Source organism: Aegilops tauschii, chromosome 3 (assembly GCF_002575655.3).
Source record: "Aegilops tauschii subsp. strangulata cultivar AL8/78 chromosome 3, Aet v6.0, whole genome shotgun sequence".
NCBI classification, from domain to species: domain Eukaryota; kingdom Viridiplantae; phylum Streptophyta; class Magnoliopsida; order Poales; family Poaceae; genus Aegilops; species Aegilops tauschii.
The window spans coordinates 60,850,873-60,872,434 of record NC_053037.3 but is presented as its reverse complement, the minus strand read 5'-3'; the positions used below and the strand labels follow the sequence as shown (position 1 = coordinate 60,872,434).

Here is a 21,562-nt window from a genome sequence, read left to right as displayed (position 1 = left end):
TCGCCATTTCATCCTCATATTTGTACTCCTCATCCAATGAGGACGGCTCCATGAAGTTGTTATAGAAGTATTCTTTGTCTGACATCGTGTTTGCTTCGATGTAAGGAAAAATGTCTACAACTTTGCTATGGAATTTTCATAAACACTTGTCGGGCGTGCTGTACGCCGTGGACGGCAACTGCAGGGGAAGAGGATACCTGGGCAGCGGACGAACGAGGGGGGATCGACGGTGTTGGTAAATCGGCCTTGGTGCTCTGGTGGAGCGGCGGAGGTACTATAAGGCCTGGGCGTCCGGTCGGGTGGAGTGGCCGGGAAGGGGCGGAGACATAGCAAGGGGGAGGGACAGAGGGAAAACAATATGTGCTTCGAGTGGGCCAAGGTTGTCGGAGTTCTATGTGGCGGAGGCCCGGACTCCCACAAACCTCTACCAGCTTTGCATCCGGTTTGCGAGCATTTGGATGCACGGACGCATCCGGGGACGTTTGCGGCTCTGTGTTGGATGGCAAAAAACGTCCAGACAACCAGTCCAAACATTTGTGGGTGTTTTAAGGCAGGGCATTCGAGATGCCCTTATGAGGGCACAATAGCTCTACGTGGCGGGCGTCAAAGGTAGCGATGTTATTTGATCGAGCGTGGAAGGAAGAAGTGTTCGTGCGGAAGGATACGACACGACCTTACCCGCACTAGCACTCCCCTTTTGCCCAACAACTAGCTAATTTCACGTGCATTCCAACGGATGCATACATATTCTAGTGGTTCAGAACTAATCATATCATGCCTTACACCCACCATATTTTGGATTTTGATAAGATTCAATTTGATTTGAGTATGGGTAGGGGAATGCAAGGATTTTTTTTGTTTAGTTGAGGTTTTGATAAGATTTAATTTGATTTGCTTATTCGTAGGTGAAGGAAAGAAAGTTTCGATTTAGTTGTGATTTTGAGAAGATTTGATTTCATATACTTAATATACGATGTGATTTTGGGAAAGTACTGATTTGGTTTAGATTATTTCAAGTTACCCAATTTATGTTGGTTTTAATTTTGTGCAAAAAAATCAACAAAAATCCGAGAAGGAAGGGGATGCGTGGGGAGGAAAAACCGAGGAAGGAGGGGAGGCGACGAAACCAACTCCCCTTTAATACCTTTATTATTAAATTAATAATTAATAGTAGATATCCTTTTGAGATTAGTAGTTATTAATTAATAATGAATAGCAGAGATCTTTTTTAGCTTAGTATTAACTCCCCTTTAATACATTTTTTAATAAATAATTAATAGTAGAGATTTTTTTAGATTAGTACTCTCTCCGTCCGGAAATACTTGTCAAAGAAATGGAAGTATCTAGACATATTTTAGTTCTAGATACATCTATTTTTATTCATTTCTCTGACAAGTATTTCAGGATGGAGGGAGTATTTATTAGTACTAATTAATAGTAGTGATTTAATAGCAGAGATATCCTTGTTGGGCCCCACATGTGATTTAGGTGAAGGAAAGAAACTTGTCTTGGCATCGCTCGTCACCAGCATCGGTTCTGCTCGGGACTCGCAATCTCCCGGACAGCGGACAGAGAAAAAGAAACACACAAAAATAGCGAAGGAAGATATATTTAGCCAGTACTCCGTCCGTAGTACCAGCACTGTGCCACGATACACAATGATAGATAGATGTGGGGACTAAGCAAAAAACATATACTACTATACGAAATCTCAATCCCCCCAATTGCTTATTCAGAAAATCTCTCTCCTCCTCTCTCGCCTCCGCCCGTACCTTTTGCGCTTGGCTGCTGCCAATTCTTTCTATTCCTCCCCAGTCGCCTACATATAAGTGCTCCTCCCCTCTGAACCTCTCGTCCTCTCGTAGTCGCGTATCTCCACCTCCACTACACCACACCATCAGAAGCCCGGCCGGCACGGTCGGTGCAAGGATAGCTGCAGACACACGCCCACACAGACACGGTGTGACAGCAATTGCCACCGGCGATGTCCGTTTCTTGGCCGGCGCCGTCGACGTGCGCGGCCGCCGGGGCCCTGCTGGCCGCCGCATGGCTGCTGTGCTTCAGGCTGCTCCCGGCCGCGGCCAGGCCGAGAAGGCGGGCGATGAAGACAGAGGCGCAGCTCCCTCCCGGCAGCTTCGGGTGGCCGGTCGTCGGCGAGACGCTGGACTTCGTCTCCTGCGCCTACTCCCCGCGCCCCGAGGCGTTCGTGGACAAGCGCCGCCTCCGGTGAGTGAAATTAAGCCGTCAGGCCCGTCTCTTTTCCCTGGCGCAGCACAGTGGCGGCACGCGTGCGCGTGGCATCATCCGTCGATGCCATGCCATGCCATGGCATGCCAGCGCGCGCGCATGCACGTGCGTGCGTGCGTGCGTGGTACTGTAACTGACACGGACCATCGGCGCGGCGGGGCGCGTGCATGCAGGTACGGCGGCGCGGTGTTCCGGTCGCACCTGTTCGGGTCGGCGACGGTGGTGACGGCGGACGCGGAGGTGAACCGGTTCGTGCTGCAGAGCGACGCGCGGTCGTTCGTGCCGTGGTACCCGCGGTCGCTGACGGAGCTCATGGGCAAGTCCTCCATCCTGCTCATCAACGGCAGCCTGCAGCGCCGCGTCCACGGCCTCGTCGGCGCCTTCTTCAAGTCGCCGCAGCTCAAGGCGCAGGTCACCGCCGACATGCAGCGCCGCCTCGCCCCCGCGCTCGCCTCCTGGCGCCACCAGGGCCCCGGCGCCCGCCTCCGCATCCAGGACCACGCCAAGACGGTACGTCCCCCGCCTCCCGATCGATCGATAGCTCGATTTCTAGCACGACGACCACGACGACGGCGACGACGAGCGAGTCTAGCCTCTAGGTACGACGACGTGTGCGTAGGTGCGTCAGAGAGAAGGAAAGAAAGAATCGGGATGGATTGGATTGGATTGGATTACTACAAGTAGCGGTCGTATGGCGCGCGCACCGGCGTGCACACGTGCGGCGCCGTGTCACCACATGGAAGGGGAAGCCCGAAAGGGGGTGGGGTCTCTCTCTCTCCTCCCCTCGCCATGCCTCCTGTGCCGTGCGTGTGCTAGAGATAGAGAGAGAAGGGGAGGGAGGGGAGTTGGGAGACTGTGACTGTGCGGGTGCGGCATCTTAATGAGATTGTGGGGAGCTGCTGGTGCCGCCTACCCCTGTGTTTCTCCTCCCCATTCAATTCCGACCCCTCCCTACCCTCGGTGGGGCCCACACGCAGGATTTTATTATTACCACCAGCGGGCAAAGGAAAATCATCTCTCCTCGCAAGAGATGTACTGCTCCTTTTCGGAAAAAAAAGAGATGTACTGCTCCTTTTCGAAAAAAAAGAGATGTACAGCTACAGTCACAGTGATACGTACTGGTGTGAAGGAGTAATACTTATTATACCGTGCGGTGATTTTTTTTAAAGACACACGCCTATTATAGAGGTTTATGATAAGTACTTTTTCTGTAAAGAAATATAAGATCATTTATATCACTATAGCTATAGAGGGAGTACAAAACATCCTAAAACCCTAACTTATCTACTAGCCGGAGTCGAGGCACCAGGATTTACCCAGCCCGCCACCGGCCACCGGTGCGGTAGAGGCGAATCCACATACTCGCCGGAAGGAAGAAAGACTTTTCTAGTCACCTTGCGAGGGGGAAAAGAAACGTTGCAACTTGCATGTGGTGAATTTTAGCTCCGTGTGAAAGTTTTGCGCCGAATTCACTGCATTTCAAGCAAAATCTTTTTTAGATGATTTCAAGCAAAATCTTGATGAGGAGGCGCCTTGCAATTTTACATGAAAATGATTTAAGAGTACTACTTACTGGAGGGACATGAACGAATGAATGATGAATGTGGTGTGTGCGTGTTGCAGATAGTGTTCCCGATCCTGGTGCGGGGTCTGATCGGGCTGGAGGCAGGCCCAGAGATGCAGCAGCTCAAGCAGCAATTCCAGGAATTTATTGTCGGACTCATGTCCCTTCCCATTAAGCTGCCAGGGACTAGGCTCTACAGATCCCTCCAGGTACGTACGTACTACCCTCTTTCATTTCACTCTCCACCCATCCACCCATGCATGCACACCCACACGCTGCGACTGTCTCTCCCGCCCCATGCATCTCATCTCATCTGCCAATATGGCAGCGAAACCAAAGGCATCAATGGCACAACGCCACCATCGATCGTTGTTCCTTCTGCTCACCTCTCTCTCTCTCTCTCTCTCTCTCTCTGGTGCGCCCGTGCGTGCAGGCCAAGAAGAGGATGGCCAGGGTGATACAGAGGATCATACAGGAGAAGAGGAGGAGGAGGGCCCTCGACGGCGGCGGCGGGCCGAGGGACGCCATCGACGTGCTCATGGGCGACGGCAGCGAGGAGCTCACCGACGAGCTCATATCCGACAACATGATCGACTTCATGATCCCCGCCGAGGACTCCGTGCCAGTGCTCATCACGCTCGCCGTCAAGTTCCTCAGCGAGTGCCCCCTCGCCCTGCAGCAGCTCGAGGTACCTGCTAAAACTCCATCTCACTGATACTACTTAGTTTCTGTCAGCATTCTGGTCAGCCGGAGCCAGAGCCTGACTGATTAATCTGAACAAATTAAAATCAACATTTTTTTTGCTGAATGTGCATGAACATCGCAACCTGCCAATTAAAGCTAGACATGAACTCGTCCTTTTACTTCTCACACAGTTCAATTCATCTGTGTTTCGAACAAAACTGGAGCTGTTTATAATTACTATAGGAGCCTGCATACTACTCCTTGAACTACCAAAAGGTCATATATTTAAAAACGGAGGGAAGAATTTTTTAAATCGTTATCATCACATAAAGGATCGTGCCAACCTTGGTCCATGCCTTTCTTGTTGGCATCTACGTGACGTGAGCGTTAGCCTATTGTTCTTATACTATCTATGTGCCTAAAAAAGTGCACCAGCCCCAACTATGCAACAAGACATGCACACACACTCACATTGTTAATGGATAATGTCAGCTACACGCACACATCCCATCGAAATTGGCCACCTTCAGACTCAAGTGCTTAGCATCATGAGATGTGGCATCTAACTCGGTCGTTTCATCAGTCGTCGCTTTACTTTGGAGTTTGGACACTGTCATGCCACCTAATCCTTGTCACATAGCTTTTGACACCTGATGGCATGATGGCAAATGCTAATTTGTCCAGCTAGTGCAACCAAAATATCTACTCACGTACTACCACTGTTAACTAACTTCCACCCTATGGAAAACTATGTTGCACAGAACAGCATTATTGGTAAATCAAACCAATCACTATTGCTGTTTCCGAAGTAGTACATGTATGTTTCTGAGATACAGTTTCATCAGCTGGTGAAACAGAAGGGCCGGCCGTGAACATTCCCTAGCTAGCATGTGGTACATCCTATTGCGCAAGCAGCAGCAGCAGCATCATGCCATTCACTAGTTTCCATTTACAGCGCTACAGTGCGCAGAAATTACTCGTGTGTCGACTCTGTTTCTGTCTCTTGATGCCATGTGAACAATGAACTCATTCAAGCCTCCGCGGGCCAAGTACTGTTAGGGAACATGCCTAGCTAGGTAGCCATCTCGATTTTCCTGCGGTAGAAAAAATTTGGAACTTTTGATTTCAGTACTGTACTAATCATTTTTATGCGACAATGATTGGTGACACATTTTGACGGTGCCAGGAGGAGAACATGGAGCTCAAGATGAGGAAAACCGACCTGGGTGAAACCTTGCAATGGACTGACTACATGTCCTTGTCATTCACGCAGCATGTAAGAAAGAGAATACTATCAAGATTAGCACCTTGATTTACATAATATCTTCGTTTCCATCCTACCAACAACTGGATTTACATAACATTTTGGGGGCACATGTGTAGGTGATAACGGAGACGCTGCGGATCGGGAACATCATCAGCGGGATCATGCGCAAGGCGGTCCGCGACGTCGAGGTGAAGGGGCATCTCATCCCCAAAGGATGGCGCGTGTTCATGTACTTCCGGTCGGTCCACCTCGACGACATGCTCTACGAGGATCCCTGCAAGTTCAATCCATGGAGGTGGAAGGTGAGGACGAGCCCCACATTTGGTAGAGATGTTCATCCAGTTGCCACTCCTTTAGGCAGCACCAACATGATAGAGGGTTCGACGAGTGGGTCTTGTGGGACTCCTAGCATGTGGGTTTAAGTTTAAGAACACGAAATGCCGCGCAAATCATGCATGATCGATAGGAATAACCTAAAAGGAAAAATGATGAAAAATGGTGGGGGTGCTGTGCTATGCTAGTTGTGGAGCTTTATATGATTGCCATTTGATTTTGGGAAACCTAATAATGTGTGTATCGGTCTGAAAAAAATGTGTGTGTGCCAATCAACAGGAGAAGGACATGAGCACTAGCAGCTTCACCCCTTTTGGCGGTGGGCAGAGGCTGTGCCCGGGCCTGGATCTGGCCAGGCTGGAAGCTTCCATCTTTCTCCACCACTTGGTCACCAGCTTCAGGTATGTATGTATGCATGCATGGATCACTACTCGTCGCTCCCGTTCTCGTTCTCGCCCGTGCATGCATGCAAACATCACACCACCTGGCCTGCCCGCCAGCTACTCTCCGGTCCTTCATCCTTGGTTGCATGCATAAATGATCGAGAACCACTCGGATATATAGACATGTCCCTCATCTCCCCATCACATCACTTGAGCCTAGCAAATAGCTTTGTTTTTGCTTGCCATTCTAACGCACAATTAATGCATGTATATACAATGTCAAGCCGTAGTCCGGAGAGATATTTTAAGACTTGATTCGCCTGCACAACTTATTATTAGATTTTACTCCCTCCGTCCCATAATATAAGAGCATTTTCGGCACAGAGAGAGTGAGCTCGAGTGCGGGAGAACACACCATCTCCCCCTCTCAAAGGCTGTAAGATTACGCCGCGCATTCTTCGCCGAAATACTGTTTTGCGCTACGTGCATTGACGTGGGATCTGTCGACCGGGGCGGCCAATAATTTGGGAAGGGAGGTTTGGGTGTTCAATCTATGCCAGTACAGGCAGATGAAGCCTAGCTAGGGAGGTCCAGGCCGAGGCCAAGGGAAGGGACCCCTACACTACCACGCTACTACCCTACACGCGACGGACCCTGCCTATATGTGTTGGGCTTTGCGCCGAGAGAGGGGAGGGACGGGGAGGGGGTCCGTTCCGTTGGCGCGTGGGGCCACACGTGCGCGCACATGCGACGCGGCCGGCCACCAACAAGTACTATATATACCGCCGACTCCTACCATGCCATAGGGCTAGGAGAAAGGCTATATGCCTCCTACTCGTAGCGGCCGCACGCGCGCGTACGTACGTTCGTGTGGGATCGAGACCGGGCACAAGGGCACGCCGGCCGCCGCACGTGTGTACACAAGCATGTAGACGTAGTCGTCGTCGTCAACGTATGAGTGGTCAGCATCATTCATGGCCGGTGCGTGTTCGTAGCTGTGTGCGCGTGCGGCGTCGACACGACACGCGCCGCACCCCCCACCAGCACGTGCGAGGGGGGGCACCCACCCTTGTGCCTGCCGCCGCGGCGCCGGCACCCGCACGTGCCAGTCGTCGGCGGCCGCTGCCGCACAGTGCCCGCACGCTTTGGGCGGTCGGCGTAGTAGGTACAACTAGGTATGCACCAGTGGGGCGGCGGTATGATCCAAAGTCCAAGCGCACGTTGTGTACGGGCACGTCATCGGTCTATGACTATCGGCCTGTGGAGTACTCCTACGTACGTACGTACGTGCGTACTGCACTACGTGTGGTGGGAAAGTTTGGCGACATGCATGTAATGTGACGGTCGGCTCGTCTGATGGTCAAAAAAACGGGTTCGACCGGCTGGATGAGATGGATGACATGCTTCGTGTCTGCTCCGGTCCGGGTCGTGACTGAGCTCGGCTGCATGGAGCCCAATAAAAAATGCGCGCGCATGCGCCTCTCACTTTGACCGGTTGCCAGGGCATGGCGCCGCTGCATGGCAGCATGGCTGTGTTTTGTTTCTTTGCATTTGTAGTACCACGACACAGCAATGGCCCTTTTATTTACGTTTTTCACCCTGGCAAGTACGTAGTAGTAGTACAATATGAGCCTGCTCGTTGCATAAAGCAGCTTGCGCCCGTCAAGATTTGCACATATTTTTTACCCTCCTACTATGACCTATAGCATAGGAGCGTACGCAAGTGGGCACCGCACCGCACGCTAGTTATCAATAAAAACAAGCAGATTGTTGAGATGCATGGATGCGCATCGAGATCGTGTGGCTGACGGCGAGATCCACCACACCTATGTATGATGTATTATCGTTTGTTGCCTGACATGACAATGAAAATGACGTTGGATTGGAATGTGGATGCAGGTGGGTGGCCGAGGAGGACCACATCGTCAACTTCCCCACCGTGCGCCTCAAGGGAGGCATGCCCATCAGGGTCACCGCCAAAGACTAGCTGCCTGTCAATCAGACGGTCGTCCTTGATCAACTCCCCGCAGCAGCCAAGCCAGCCATGCATATACATGATGCTGCTGCTGCAAGTATGGTATCTTCCATAGCAAGGTTGAAAGGATCCTTAAAACAAGCTAGCTAGGCAACATCTGATCTGAGAGTACATAGTTATGGGCATGCATGTATAAGTGTTGTAGGGAAGGGTTAATTAGCCATGGAGTAGGTGCCACTCATCACCGTGGCTCGTTAATCATAGCCGAGGAAGAAGACTCTGACCGATGATGCATGCTGTTATACTAGTATAAGTAGTATAGTGCTTATGTCACAAGGAATAGATATCTCATCCCTGTACATGGAAGAACTTTGCCATCTGGTCTGCTCCATGGATTGAAATCCTAGGTGGTGTGCTTGCTTCTTGCATGGGTCGATCGCAACAGCGCATCGTGTTGGCTCCGAAACCCTCCCTATGGAGATTGCTAGCATTCTTGATTCTGAATGGTAGTCATCATGGTTGGTCAAGGAAAAAAAAAAATCTCCCCTCAAAAAAGAAAAGAAAATGCTAGGTGGCGTGGGTGTGATGGCAACGCAATGCAACCAGGCTGATAGGACTTCGACCGCTGCAGCAAAGCTGGGGCTGCGCCTGCTTTGCTTCGGAGCGGCGAAGAGGGAAGTACATACGGCCTCGAGAGAGAAAGTCCAACATGGAGACGATGGATGGACGGATGGACATTGTGAGTTCAGCTTTGTTGTGATCCTGCAAATGTTCAGCTGCAGCTGCGAAGAGATGCTGTCACATCCGCTGCAAGGAAGGGCAACGGAGCTGGATCCTTTTGGGGGATGCTTTCATGAGCAGACGGCTCAAGTTGCCAGGAATATAAGAACGTTTAGAACACTAAAATAGTGATCTAAACACTCTTATATTTCTTTACAGAGGGAGGGAGTAGTAGACAGTAGTATCTCAAGACCAGAGGTTTCTTCCTTTCAGCACTTGTCCTCTCTTGTTTCCATTCTGTAAGCCTGGTTTTTATGAAGCATGCTAGAGGGTTTGTTTGCAACGCAAGTCATTTCTCGCGATTGCAAAGAAGATCCAGCGTCCGAAGAGGGGTCCTCCCTCTAGGCCAAGGTGTCCCGGGCGAGGTCGAATCACCAGCAGCTACTGCTACGATCTAACACCAACATCTAGCTCGGCTGGCCTCTGCTGCAGCCTCCTGACCGGTGTGCCCGGCAGCGACTAATGAGATGGGCTTTGGGGAGCACGAGAGGCAGAGCATGGGCATGGGCACAAGCTGTCTCTGTCGGGCACAATGATGATGATGATTTATATGATGCTTTACCTTCGCTCTCCCCTCCAGCTTACCTAGATAAACTTGCAGACCTGAGGTAACTTGTAGCGTTATTATTATAGCAACAACAAAAGCTGTAGTACGGACCGCAACAAGAACCAGCGGAGGCCTGCTGAATGAACCAATACATGCCCATAGATATGCGGTTGGACAAATGAAGAGGACAGATAACAACATGCCACATAATGCTAACACAAAGTGAAATGGCAGACTACAAAGGTTCAGAGAAACTGATCTAAGATCATGAGATGAAATAAGTGGGAATCCACATAGTAGTCAGGAATCGATCAAGTGGGGATAACACAAACTTTGAACTGAAAAAGAAAACAATGTGGGAGCTCGCGGGGACAAATAATGACATCGGTAAGATTGGGGCTCAAATAGGCGACTTAATGTAAATACGGATAATGATAACCGAAGAGAACTTGTAGTGCAGACTGCAGCCAACAAACTTTGAGCCCAAAGAGTAATAGACAGATTGTGCAGATGTACTAACAACATGTATATCAGGAACAACAGATTTTTTATGAAGAAATGGCGATGAGATTCACTCAGTAAGGCAGTGGTACAAAGTAACAGTGGACCTGACTGCAACAAGGGGAGTCTCTTCGTAGAAACAAAATCCGGTTTTCAGGCATCATGATAGATAACTCCAAATGACAGATGTAGTATTGTTAGACATGCAACAGCAGCAAGGACCACAAATCAATTTGTTCTGGCAGATCTTATTATTTACCATAAGATCTTGGACCAGTACAGCCAAAGCTGGTGGGAAGCTGAGGATGGTACTAACAAAGCTGTGGATATATCAGCGGCAACCGCTAGAGGGAAGCACTGCCCAGCAGGGTCATTAACTTCACACTGCAATTTTCATGTAGGGGCATTGACTTATCATGCACCCCATGCAAAATCTAAGCAAAAGAACACTATGGGACAACATTCTGACAGAGATGTTTCTTACACCGTCTGCAGAACTTTTAACTCTGTTATGGTATCAAAAGTATCCTATGTCGGGCAAACAGTAAATTAGTACATCTATCATGGCCATCTAGTTCGAACAATGCTTATGACCACAACCTTATGAAGGAAAGCTGTGACCATCCATACCATACGATCTGCATTTATCGTGACATGGTGAGAGGGGGGAAAATCCCACTGTAACGATCGGAAGAAACCCCACTCTAGGTTCCAGCTGAAATCCCCAACAGCTATTTCGCATTAGTGGTGCTGGTAACACAAGAGGAAAACAAACAGAAGAGGAACTGCACAAAACTAATGATGCATTGATATTCAGTATTACGGACCCAACGTAGGTGAATGCGGTATTATGGAAATAAATTAGGTCATGTATTGACATTGATGGGACCCAAAATATGAGTTTCGCTGTGACTCAGCAAAACTGACAGCTGAACTATTTTCTACTGAAACTGCATGATTGTGACACATTTCTAGCTATTAGACAGAATGGGTGAAAAAGTTTCAGTCAACACAGCATGGTATCCAAAGTAAATAAATCCACCTTTACCGGACACTAGCCAAAAGATCCAGTGAGCCAGAAATACATGATCATCCACAAAGAAAGGTCAAATATCGCTGTTTGCAACAACTGAATATTTTAATGTCAGCTCCATGAACGACCACCTCCATGCCCTCTGTATCTATCACGATGACCTGCAAAATGCAATAATAATCAGACCCGACTGAACAAGATGGCTTTCAACAATGTCTTGGGGTAAACAAAATAACGGGTGCAGAACAAAGAATCAGCAGATCTGAATATCTTGAAAAAGAAAAGTAATCGAACAGAGAACTTACCCAAAGAAGGAGGTGGTGCACCACGGCCCATATTAGCTAATTCAGGGCTGACCTTCTGTCCGGCTTCAACTAAAATGCTAATAAGATCCTTGGCAAATCTGGCGTTAGCAGCCGTGAAAAAGCTGTAGGCTGTCCCTGTTGCTCCAGCTCTGCCAGTTCGACCAATGCGATGAACATAATCCTCCAGAGACCCCGGAAAGTCATAGTTAATGACATACTTGACATCCTTAACATCTGTTTTCAAGATATACAGAACACATATTAATCTCCCTGTGTTACATAATTTTTAACTTATTGTTTCTGAGGGAATTTCTGTATACCTAAGCCTCGAGCAGCAACATCAGTAGCTGTCATAATGGGGCTTTTCCCTGACTTGAATTCAGAAAGAACCCAATCTCTTTCAGCTTGGCTCTTGTCACCATGGATAGACAGAGCAGGCCAACCATCCATTCGAAGCTGTCTGGTGATCTGATCGCACCCTTTCTTGGTGTCCATGAATATTAAAATTCGGCTGCCATCCATTATATCCTCCAGTAGATTGACCAACCTTTATGTCACAATGGTTCAGTATTAAGGCGCTGTATTAGCATTTTGAGTACATATTATGAAATTGAAAATGAAACAGAATCCTACTTGTTATACTTCTGGCTCTCAGATAATATCTCTACATGCTGACAAATGGCATGATTAGCTTTCAGTTCTTCAGAACCAATTATAACCTGCATCACACCAAATTAAAATTTGCTGAAATGCAACACATAAAGTCATATACTAGCAGTATGTAAGAAATCCGCTAGCAAAACGAACTGTGGGTACAATGTTCACCTTGTATGGATCAAAAAGGAAAGTCCTTGCTAGCAGCTCAACTTCCTTTGGCCAGGTAGCACTCCAGTAAAGAGTTTGTCGATCTGGACGAATCTGAAGCATATAATCTTTTGACATCATTTTTTAGACTTGCCAAGTTTCAGTGAAGCCAATACTAATATTGATGGGTAATGGATAATAACTATATGGTGGATAAATGATTTTGACAACCTCATCATAATAACTCAATTTATAGCGAAAATGACAGTGTGCAAGTCAAAAAGGCACACATCAAATGGAGAAGATCAGAACATTGATTTGTACATACATTCAGGATTTGCCCTATAATGCAATAATCATGTTGTAAGAAAAGGAAGAGGTGTACCTGAGAAACAATTTTCTTAATCTGAGGTTCAAAACCCATGTCTAGCATTCGATCTGCCTCGTCTAAAACAAGGTATGTGACCCTCCGCAAATTTGTGTGATGTGATTCCATCATATCAATTAGTCTTCCTGGCGTGGCTATAATAATTTCAACACCTAACACAAGAACAATCAGACTATCACCAGCCATGTAAAGAACCAACAAAAACCAACACAAATAGCAAGTAACTAAATCAATTGAGTATAGACAAACAGAAAATCCTTTCAAACAGGCACATGTAGTCATGCACACGTGAGTGAGGGGGGAGGGGGGAGAACCTTTTTGAAGATCACGAACTTGAGGACCTTTTGGGACACCACCATATATGCATGTGCTTTTTATCTTTGATGATGCACCAAATTTTGTTGTCTCCTGCTGTATCTGGACAGCAAGTTCACGTGTAGGGGCTAACACAAGAACAATCGGACCATCACCAGGAGCTTGAATAACAAAGAATGTATCAGCCTTTCAGATTATTATTATCCAGAATGATTCCAGGAAAGTAAATCAAGAAATATAAGCAGCGTATTCGCACCTAGAATAGGCTGAGCATTAACATGAACAATGGCAGGTAAAAGGTAAGCAAGTGTTTTTCCAGATCCTGTTTCAGCAATGCCAATAAGATCACGCCCCTTCAGTGCCATTGGCCAACCTTGTGACTGGATAGGGGTAGGTTCTGTAAAGCCAGCTTTTGTGATTTCTTGCAACACGTATTCTGCAAAAAAGAAATGAAGGGCCTTAGGTAAGTAAGTGGAAACAAAGGCTGTGAGATGATAAACCTAAGGAAGCATCAACAAAATAATAATCATGTATCTACGAATAGCAACATTTTCTTAAACAAACAGCACAGTTCTATACATAAAGAATATAAATTTAAGAACAAAGGTGGAGAAAAACAAAGGCCGGCGTCAAAGGGCATCATAATATGGTGCTACAATTTCTCCAGATGCATGAGCTTTCTGATTATAATGCGATGCAGTGTGAGGACTTGGAAATTCCCAGTTGGCAAAAAAGTAATATAGATATTTTTACCACTTTGTTTTCAGTTCATCAAACACATATGCATCACGTATCTTCAAAGCAATGAAAATAAAAATCTAAACTTCCTGGCCGTAACTGCAGTGATTGGCACGTGCAATAGCAGGATAACCAGTGCTATTAGGCCCTAATATCCTATGTTGATTACTCACATATGTAGGCAATGGGAGAGCTAACTAGCTAAAATTTGTGATTCAATGAGAATCACTGCTTCAAAGGGCAAGCCTTTTCCCAATCAGCTAACAGGGCCAACTCAGCCCAGTGACATGAGGGTACTTGCTAGAATTACATATAGGTGCATCAATATTATGCTTTTTGAGTGTGGTATGATAGAAACAGAGCATCATGTGATACAAGGAGGCGCATAGCTAAATGAAGGCGTTCCTGTTATTCGATTTTAAGTAATTCAACACAGATGCTAACGAGCACTTATCCTACTCCCTGCTGATTCAATCAAATTTGTGCGTCTGAAAGACTGCAACACAACAGTAGCGCACGGGGAGAGAAGGGGCTACGAACGAAGAACGCCATGGCCTAACCTGGGAAGCCGACGTCGCGGAAGTCGCGCACCGGCTTGGGCACGTCGTTGCCCTCGACGGTGATCTCCCGGCGGCGGCGGTAGGCCTCGACCTCCTCCGCCGTCATGCCGGCCACCGCGGGAACCTCCACGTAGAAGTTCTTCTCGAACCGCGGCAGCCCGTCCAGCTCCGCCGCGGCCGCCGCGGCGGCAGCATCCGGCTTTCCCGACGGCGCGAACGCCCTCGTCCCGCCACCGAACGCCCCCTCACTGCCAACACGGGCAAAATAGGTAACCAGCCGGACCTAGAGCCAGGATTATTAGGGGTACTGTTAGGGTTTGGAGCGGAGCGGGTTACCTGCGGCGGTCGCGGTAGGAGCTGGGGTCCGCCGCACGGCCGTCGAAGCGGCTCATGGCGGCGGTCGCCGGCGGCAGCTAGGGTTTAGCGGCGGGCGGTGGGGGCCCGGCTCCGGTGAGGGTGCGCCGAGGCGGTGGAGCGTTCGATTCGGCAGGCCGAGGAATTCTAGAAGAAGCAAGCAAAGCTGATGGCGGCGGCGCGGCGGAGGCGATTCGAATTGGAAGTGAAGCGGAGGCGGCGGGTTCAACAGGCGAGCTCCGCGTGCGGCATTCGGGTAGAGCTCGAGAGATTTTACCCTCGTAGGCGTATTTCCCACAAATACTCAACCCGACTTACGAAACGTCTTCCCATGTCTAACGGAAGCGTAAACTGGTAATGAGTGCACTGGCAGGTGGGCCCGCACGGGCCACAAACAGAACAGAGGGAAAGGGGAAATATCCGCGGCGGGAGGCTGTTTATCCATTTGTATCCTCGACGGCGCGAGAGTTTTGCCTGCGACCGACGACGATGGCCACCGTCGCGGCGACCATGGCGACGCCGACGCCGACGCGCCACCGCCAGTTCCGCGTGCGCGCCGCCTGGGACATGAACCCGGGCGCCGCCACCGTCGCCGTGCCCAAGCCGTCAAAGGCCAAGCCCAAGCCCGCCCTGGGGCAGTCGCCGGCGACGGCGACCACCCCGGCACGCGCGCCCCCTCCCACGCACGCCGACCTCTTCGCGCGCAGCAGCGAGGACCAAGGTATCTATCTATCTATCCTCACTCAGCTCTGCCATCCCGGCCATTGGCTCCACAACAACTGGAGGCAGTTGGTAGAAGGCAATTACATATAGATTTTGACTTTAAAAAGCAGGTGCAATAGAATGATTGTGTCATCAAGAATGAGAACATAATTCGATATTTTCTACTTCACTTAATGACAACTACTACCATATGGCTGTGGCCTGCTCTAGTGTTCAGTGAGCAAGAGAAGTTTGTAATTCTGTCAATTGATTGTTGGTTTGTTCGTATTAGCAAAGAAGAGCACGTACATGGGGTTTGAGAAGTGGTGGTTGCCGCCCGCGCCGGAGGTGAAGAAGCCCCGTTCACTCTACAACGCGGCATCGCTGGCATACTTGGGGGACTGCATATATGAAGTGAGAATCCGTCATTTTATTCTTTGGTCTTTATGCACTTTACAGTTACTGTTATGTAGTTATATTACATATAGCTCAATATATCTGTCACTTTTGACCTTCATTTGCTCTGGATTTACTATATGATGTTCCTGACGATGGTGAGACAATGTGTACTAGTTTTTTCAACTTCAAGCTTGTTTGTTGTGAGATGATCTGATTCTTGCTCTTTGTAATACAGCTCTATGCTCGGAGACACTTCTTCTTTCCTCCACTGAGCATCAATGAATACAATAAGCGTGTGATGGATGTTGTGAAATGTGAATCACAGGTCTGATATGGCTCTTCTTTATCCTCTGATCAAACAGCTTACATAGACTAAATGCTTCAGTATGGTATGTTCGTTGATTGTGATGTACAATTTATCTTTATCATCTATGTTTATCCATTGGATCATAGCCTTCATATTAGCATTTTCGCATATATCAATAGGTTTTGTCTCCTAATGTTGTTTCAATTACTGCTATTTTAATGGTTGTAGTTCAATTTCTGAAGAGCACTTGTTTTGTTTGCCTTTTCTCCAATCTGTTTGCTGCATATAAGAGAGTGCTTTGAAGCATCACAATGTCAGGCATATTTTCACATCAATTGGCATTTGTTTCCTTCAGGATCTGCTGCTGAACAAACTCCTGGGAGAGGATTTTCTAACTGAAGAAGAAAGGTAAATTATGTTAATCTGCCTTTCTTCTTCCGCCGCTGATATGTGTCTTGTTCCTACTTGTTTCTTAATATGATACATGAAGCTTTCTTGCATGTTCTCGAAGAAAAAAGGTAAACCTATGTTTCTAGCATTTTACTGCCTACTAGGAAACACTATGCACTAGCCTCTATACACATGATTGAGCTTCCTTGCGGTGTTAGTGCATCAGTATTCAAGACGTATGAATTCATCTTCCTAGAGTTGCCTTTGTACTGCACCACATTTGTTTTCTCTGCATTAGATGGAATATGAACAAATGTAGTATTGTTTGATGCTTTCTCATCTGTCTAGTACCTGTGACCTGTGAGTTACTTAGATAATCATGTTCTGTAGGGACATACTTCGTTGGGGAAGGAACATTGTTAGCAGCAAAACTCGTACAAGAAAACGGGCAGGAATTGCAGTGTACAATCGAGCATCTTCACTTGAAACACTGGTTTGTTCTACAACTAACAATTATGTGCACCAAATATCCTGACTTTTTTCCCTCACAACTAAATTTTTTTGGATCTCTCCCTTCCATTATAAGTTGCAGTGCTTTTTTACTAACTATAAGTTGCAATGTGTTGTCCTCAATTGTAAAGACTAATCCTCACATTGTTTCTTTGAATACTAAATTCTCACATTGTTGGTGATGTTACTGCTATTAGATCGGATATCTTTACCTCACGAATTTCAAGCGCTTGGAGCAAATGATGTTCCAGTTAGGATTCACAAGTGGTGCTTCGTCACAAAATATTGCAGATGAGCTGCGCTCAAGCTTCCAGTAAACATCCTTTATTTATGCTCCTCTGGTTCCGGTTTTTAATCTAAGGCTGTGGTTACTAATGGATGTTTCTGTCAGGAAAACAACCTCAACTTCTGTACAATCTCAGCAACCTGCAAAGCGATGAGCAGTTTCAGTATGTAATGAACTGAACCGGAGTTTCTTTGATGATGCAGCGACTGATACAAGCACGCGCCACTTGCGGCACATGTGTTCCAAAAGTTAAACTTAAAAGAAAAATGAGTGAATGTTGTTTGTGTGTAGGCAAGATCGAGTTAGTTGAGGAACATATATGATCGTGCATACTAGTGGCCGTGCAAGAGGCTGATGATTCTGATCGGAAGATTGTGGCACATCGAGGTCATGATGATTCTGATCTGAAGATTGTGGCACATTAAGGTCATGAGCACAATTGAGACCCAGCTTTGTGTGGATTCCGTGTAAGATGCGAGATCTATGGAATGAATTGATGTTGATGCTGATATAATCTCAGTTTATTCTAGGGTATATTTCCCATTCTTGTTAAAGGCGAGTCAAATTTGTGTTGCTTTGTGTGTGTCCTGTTGGTGTGCCCCGGAGTGGCTTGGAGCTCCGGATTGCCTAGTGACTACTATGTAAGAGCAACTCTATTAGAGTTATCATATCCACCCAAACTGCATAATAACTATCATATAGATCACGGAGCGCAAAGAACAGCTCTACTAGAGTTGTCATTCACCACTAAATCGCCATATTTTTTTCAAAGTATTTGGAGACCATGGAGACTCGTTTGGAGCTTGCTCTGAACCCAACTGCCAGCGTGGGAGGAAAGTTCCAGCTTCTTCCTCCTCGTGCCACAGGTGGGATTTGAAGTGGCACAGCCTCCACACACCACCGGCGATGGGGGAAACGCGGTTGTCAACCATTTGGCCATTAACACCATGGCCGCTCACTCCAATTCCTATGGCGACTCGTCAGATGGCCGCCACGCGGCATCATCTCCTGGCTTGCATGTGAGCAACCCAGGTGGAGGCGTGTGAGCGCGGCTGCGCTTTCTGTGGTCGTCTATTGCTCTTGCCCCCCCAACTGCGCCCTTCCCACCCTCTCTCTTATGTTTCCCACTCTTCGTGCCTCGCACTCTCCTCAACCTTCAATTCACCGCATCCTTGTCAATGGCACAAAGGAATGAGTTCCCCCTCATCTTCAACTTTGGGGTTGATGAGGAAGAGAAACAGTCAGATCCCCTCAACCCCCTTTGGGACGAGATGAAGCGGGACGTTGAAACAGAGTGGCGGATTTAGGACCACGCGCTAGCCCCGTCGATCCATGCCCAACCTCGGACGAGAAGGAGAAGAAGGAGCGAAAGAAGCATGAGGAGGAGAGGGCCGCAAAGAGAAGGCTGCTCGTGAAGAGGAGAGGGCCGCAAAGAGAAGGCTGCTCGTGAAGAGGAGAGGGCAAGAAAGCTTGCAAGGGCTCGCGATGCGCAAAAGGAGGGATGAGGCACGTGACAAGGATGGGAAATGGCCCCGTGTGACCCAATAGACTTGACTTCCGTTGCTATTGAGAATTATGTACTGAATTTGTGAGCTATGACATGGACCGAAATTGTGCTATGCGTCATGAATTATGGGGTAGACCTAAGTTGTGCTATGTGTCATGAACTACGTCGTGGACCTAAGTTGTGTGCTATGTGTCATGAATTTGAGAGCGTCAAATTGTGAGTTGTGTTAGAACATCTACAGCTGGGCATAGCAAATATGACCCCTTAAACACCCGCGGACGCGCCCGGTCAGTGACCGGCGTGTCCCATTTGAGCCCCTATTTATCCGTTCGTGCAGCCGCGCTCCTCATGTTCGTCCTCATATGTCCGGTCACTTGCATGTGATTGGTGAAGATGAAGAGAGAGAAAGAAAAGAATGAATAAAGAAAGAGAAAAGGTGGTCTGGGCTGGGGAAGCGTCCTACGTGGCGGACTGACCTGGCGCGCCTGGGCGCGTCCGCGAGCCCTCATATTCTCCCCATATTTGAGATGGATTTGAGGGTTCGCGGACATCCCGGGCGTATAGGGATGATTTGAGAGGTCCGGTTGGGTCAACCTTTTGCTACTTTTTGCTTCTCTCTCCTGTCCGTTCAGTGGTCCCTGCGCCCACCCGGTCAATTTGAGGAGTCCGGCTGTAGATGCTCTTATGTGTCTCTATTCTCTTTATGATTATCAATGAATTTGTCCATTTCTCTTTGCGCGCTTCCGTGGGCAAACCTAAAATTCCTCTTCGATATGCACCAAAGATCCGCCAAAATGGTTGAGGGGAGAAGGAGATTCGAGGAGGTATTTGGGAGGAGAAAAGTGTCATCCCCTCTGTTCATGGAGGAGAGGAGGAAGAAAGGGGTTGTGTGGTGGTTGAGGCCCGCCTCCACGAGTGGAACTACCTATATAGTACCCAACCGTCATCGTCTGTGGCGGTATGATGGGTAGGGTATAACACCCTACCGCCAACGTTTGTGACGATAGGCACTTGTCTACATCATCAGTCCATGACGACGCCGTCGACGTTGACCACTACCGCTAAAGACCGTGGCGGTAGGTAGTGAAACCTACCGCCAAGACGGGGTGACGGTAGAAAAAGGTTCATATCCGAATTTTTTGGCACATAGGATAAGATCGTGCTAAACTAATGAAATATGGTCAAAACAGTGAATTTGGCCACCCCTTGACGCCTCCATTTTCCATAATAATGCATTACACATACATACAAGTAGCTAAACCACCATGGCATGAGCTTGTGCATTATACATACACAAGTAGCTAGCCCACTTCGTACAAGTTACCACAGGTTTCACACAATGGCAGAACGCACATGCTGACCAAACAGAAGGGGATCACGGTCAAAGCTTATCGCGACACCTCGCGTTGACCAGGCAAAACGAAGGCAGCTCGGAGCTAGCTAGACGACGAGCGTTGCGCGGAGCAGAGCAACCACTTGCGCGCGCCACCAGCAGCCTGCAGGCTCACTCCGCCGCCGCGGCGCCGTCCTTGCGCCGGCCGAACTTGTGCACGGCGAGGTGGAGCTCCGCGGCGGCCACGAGGAAGTGCACGGCCTGGGCAGGCCGGAGCAGCCCCACCACGCCGCGCAGCGTCTCCAGCCTCAGCCCGTCCGCCATCTCCAGCACGCGCTTCATCGCCTCCGCCTTGGCATCCATCTCCAGCTCCATCCCCTCCGCCGCGTCCATCCCTCCCTTTCCGGCGAGCTCCACCATCTTCGTCGTCGCCAACGACTCCTATACGTTCACATTAGTTAACGGATCCAAAAAAGGAGAGGAAGCTGGGGTTGGTAAACAGTTCACCTGCGCGCCGGCGGCGGCCTCCTCGATCTCCCGTTCCCTCCGGATGGTGCGGCGCTGCAGCTGGTCGGCGGCCTGGAGCTGCTCCGCGGAGAGGCCGCCCAGGTCACCGTCCCCGAGGCTGCCGCCGTCGAGGAAGGCCGGGAGCTGGGCCTCGAGCTGCAGGCCGGACTTGGAGTAGAGCAGCTGGATCGCGGAAGTGGGGCGCCAGCCGCCGCACCAGAGGTAGAGGCTCTCGGTGGCGGAGATCCACGAGGGCGCGAACATGGGGAGCACATCGGCGGAGGCGGCCGCGGACTTGGCGCGGTAGTAGTGCTCGTAGTGGCCGAGGACACGATCGACGAGGCGCCGGAGGTCAGCGTCGTCGGGCCGCGCCGTGGCCGCGGCGCGGAGCGCGGCCAGGTCACGGGACTGCTCCAAGATCCAGCACTCGAAGAACTTGGCGAAGGACTCGCCGCCGTCGGAGGCCGGGGCTAGGCTCCCGTTGGGATGCTGTGGCCGCGAGGTGGCGGTCATGGTGATCCAAGTGGCTCTCGCTCAATCAACGTGCGTCAGAGTTGGTGGAGGTTTCGATGGCTTTGGAGTGAACTGGAGGAGCGGTTTTTAAGGCGGCAAAACGGATATACTACGACATATCATGGATTTATATCTTGTTCGCCGATATTTTGCCAGGTAAAAGACAAAACAAGTAGTACTACGAGTCTACGAGTGAGCACAGCTGTAGTAGGAATACGGGTGATACTAGTACCAGGGGTAGATATCATGTGATACCACCATTTACATGCTTCCATGATACAAATTTTGAGAAGTCATATTTAGATGTTTCAAAAGATTCTGAGAAAAATT

At 48.8% G+C, this 21,562-nt stretch overlaps 4 protein-coding genes across 4 annotated transcripts; 2 read left to right on the top strand and 2 right to left on the bottom strand.

Moving 5' to 3' along the window:
• Positions 1 to 1,646: 1,646 nt before the first annotated feature.
• Positions 1,647 to 8,881, top strand: LOC109756808 (cytochrome P450 90D2). Its single transcript, XM_020315643.4, has 8 exons — positions 1,647 to 2,226; positions 2,421 to 2,757; positions 3,871 to 4,020; positions 4,245 to 4,499; positions 5,682 to 5,771; positions 5,879 to 6,064; positions 6,375 to 6,496; positions 8,378 to 8,881. Exons 1-8 carry the CDS (start codon positions 1,985 to 1,987, stop codon positions 8,463 to 8,465), a joined length of 1,470 nt encoding a protein of 489 aa, XP_020171232.1. The 5' UTR covers positions 1,647 to 1,984; the 3' UTR covers positions 8,466 to 8,881.
• Positions 8,882 to 11,114: 2,233 nt separating this feature from the next.
• On the bottom strand, positions 11,115 to 15,082 carry LOC109756807 (DEAD-box ATP-dependent RNA helicase 20). The gene is made up of 10 exons (XM_020315642.4): positions 14,761 to 15,082; positions 14,425 to 14,672; positions 13,383 to 13,562; positions 13,126 to 13,287; positions 12,809 to 12,963; positions 12,445 to 12,537; positions 12,253 to 12,338; positions 11,940 to 12,166; positions 11,620 to 11,853; positions 11,115 to 11,475 (listed from the first exon to the last, which is right to left on the bottom strand). Exons 1-10 carry the CDS (start codon positions 14,814 to 14,816, stop codon positions 11,426 to 11,428), a joined length of 1,491 nt encoding a protein of 496 aa, XP_020171231.1. The 5' UTR covers positions 14,817 to 15,082; the 3' UTR covers positions 11,115 to 11,425.
• Positions 15,083 to 15,120: 38 nt separating this feature from the next.
• LOC109756805 (uncharacterized) lies at positions 15,121 to 17,926 on the top strand. Its single transcript, XM_020315640.4, has 7 exons — positions 15,121 to 15,499; positions 15,773 to 15,894; positions 16,115 to 16,204; positions 16,542 to 16,594; positions 16,967 to 17,069; positions 17,284 to 17,399; positions 17,478 to 17,926. Exons 1-7 carry the CDS (start codon positions 15,136 to 15,138, stop codon positions 17,524 to 17,526), a joined length of 897 nt encoding a protein of 298 aa, XP_020171229.2. The 5' UTR covers positions 15,121 to 15,135; the 3' UTR covers positions 17,527 to 17,926.
• A 2,171-nt stretch (positions 17,927 to 20,097) lies between these two features.
• LOC109756809 (protein DELAY OF GERMINATION 1) lies at positions 20,098 to 21,336 on the bottom strand. Its single transcript, XM_020315645.4, has 2 exons — positions 20,720 to 21,336; positions 20,098 to 20,653 (listed from the first exon to the last, which is right to left on the bottom strand). The coding sequence occupies exons 1-2, from the start codon at positions 21,230 to 21,232 to the stop codon at positions 20,384 to 20,386; spliced, it is 783 nt and encodes a 260-aa protein (XP_020171234.1). The 5' UTR covers positions 21,233 to 21,336; the 3' UTR covers positions 20,098 to 20,383.
• Positions 21,337 to 21,562: the final 226 nt, after the last annotated feature.

What these genes read in the sequence shown, in the direction of transcription:
- LOC109756808 (XM_020315643.4), top strand. Translation starts at nt 1,985, where the DNA reads ATGTCCGTTTCTTGGCCGGCGCCGTCGACGTGCGCGGCCGCCGGGGCC. An exon ending in GTGGACAAGCGCCGCCTCCG is followed by an intron (nt 2,227 to 2,420) that starts GTGAGTGAAATT and finishes GCGTGCATGCAG; the next exon opens with GTACGGCGGCGCGGTGTTCC. An exon ending in GGCTCTACAGATCCCTCCAG is followed by an intron (nt 4,021 to 4,244) that starts GTACGTACGTAC and finishes CCGTGCGTGCAG; the next exon opens with GCCAAGAAGAGGATGGCCAG.
- LOC109756805 (XM_020315640.4), top strand. Translation starts at nt 15,136, where the DNA reads ATGAGTGCACTGGCAGGTGGGCCCGCACGGGCCACAAACAGAACAGAG. An exon ending in GCGCAGCAGCGAGGACCAAG is followed by an intron (nt 15,500 to 15,772) that starts GTATCTATCTAT and finishes TGTTCGTATTAG; the next exon opens with CAAAGAAGAGCACGTACATG. An exon ending in GAGCTGCGCTCAAGCTTCCA is followed by an intron (nt 17,400 to 17,477) that starts GTAAACATCCTT and finishes TGTTTCTGTCAG; the next exon opens with GAAAACAACCTCAACTTCTG.
- LOC109756807 (XM_020315642.4), bottom strand. Translation starts at nt 14,816, where the DNA reads ATGAGCCGCTTCGACGGCCGTGCGGCGGACCCCAGCTCCTACCGCGAC. An exon ending in GAGAGCCAGAAGTATAACAA is followed by an intron (nt 12,167 to 12,252) that starts GTAGGATTCTGT and finishes TGTGACATAAAG; the next exon opens with GTTGGTCAATCTACTGGAGG. An exon ending in TGCACCACCTCCTTCTTTGG is followed by an intron (nt 11,476 to 11,619) that starts GTAAGTTCTCTG and finishes TGCATTTTGCAG; the next exon opens with GTCATCGTGATAGATACAGA.
- LOC109756809 (XM_020315645.4), bottom strand. Translation starts at nt 21,232, where the DNA reads ATGACCGCCACCTCGCGGCCACAGCATCCCAACGGGAGCCTAGCCCCG. An exon ending in AGGCCGCCGCCGGCGCGCAG is followed by an intron (nt 20,654 to 20,719) that starts GTGAACTGTTTA and finishes GTGAACGTATAG; the next exon opens with GAGTCGTTGGCGACGACGAA.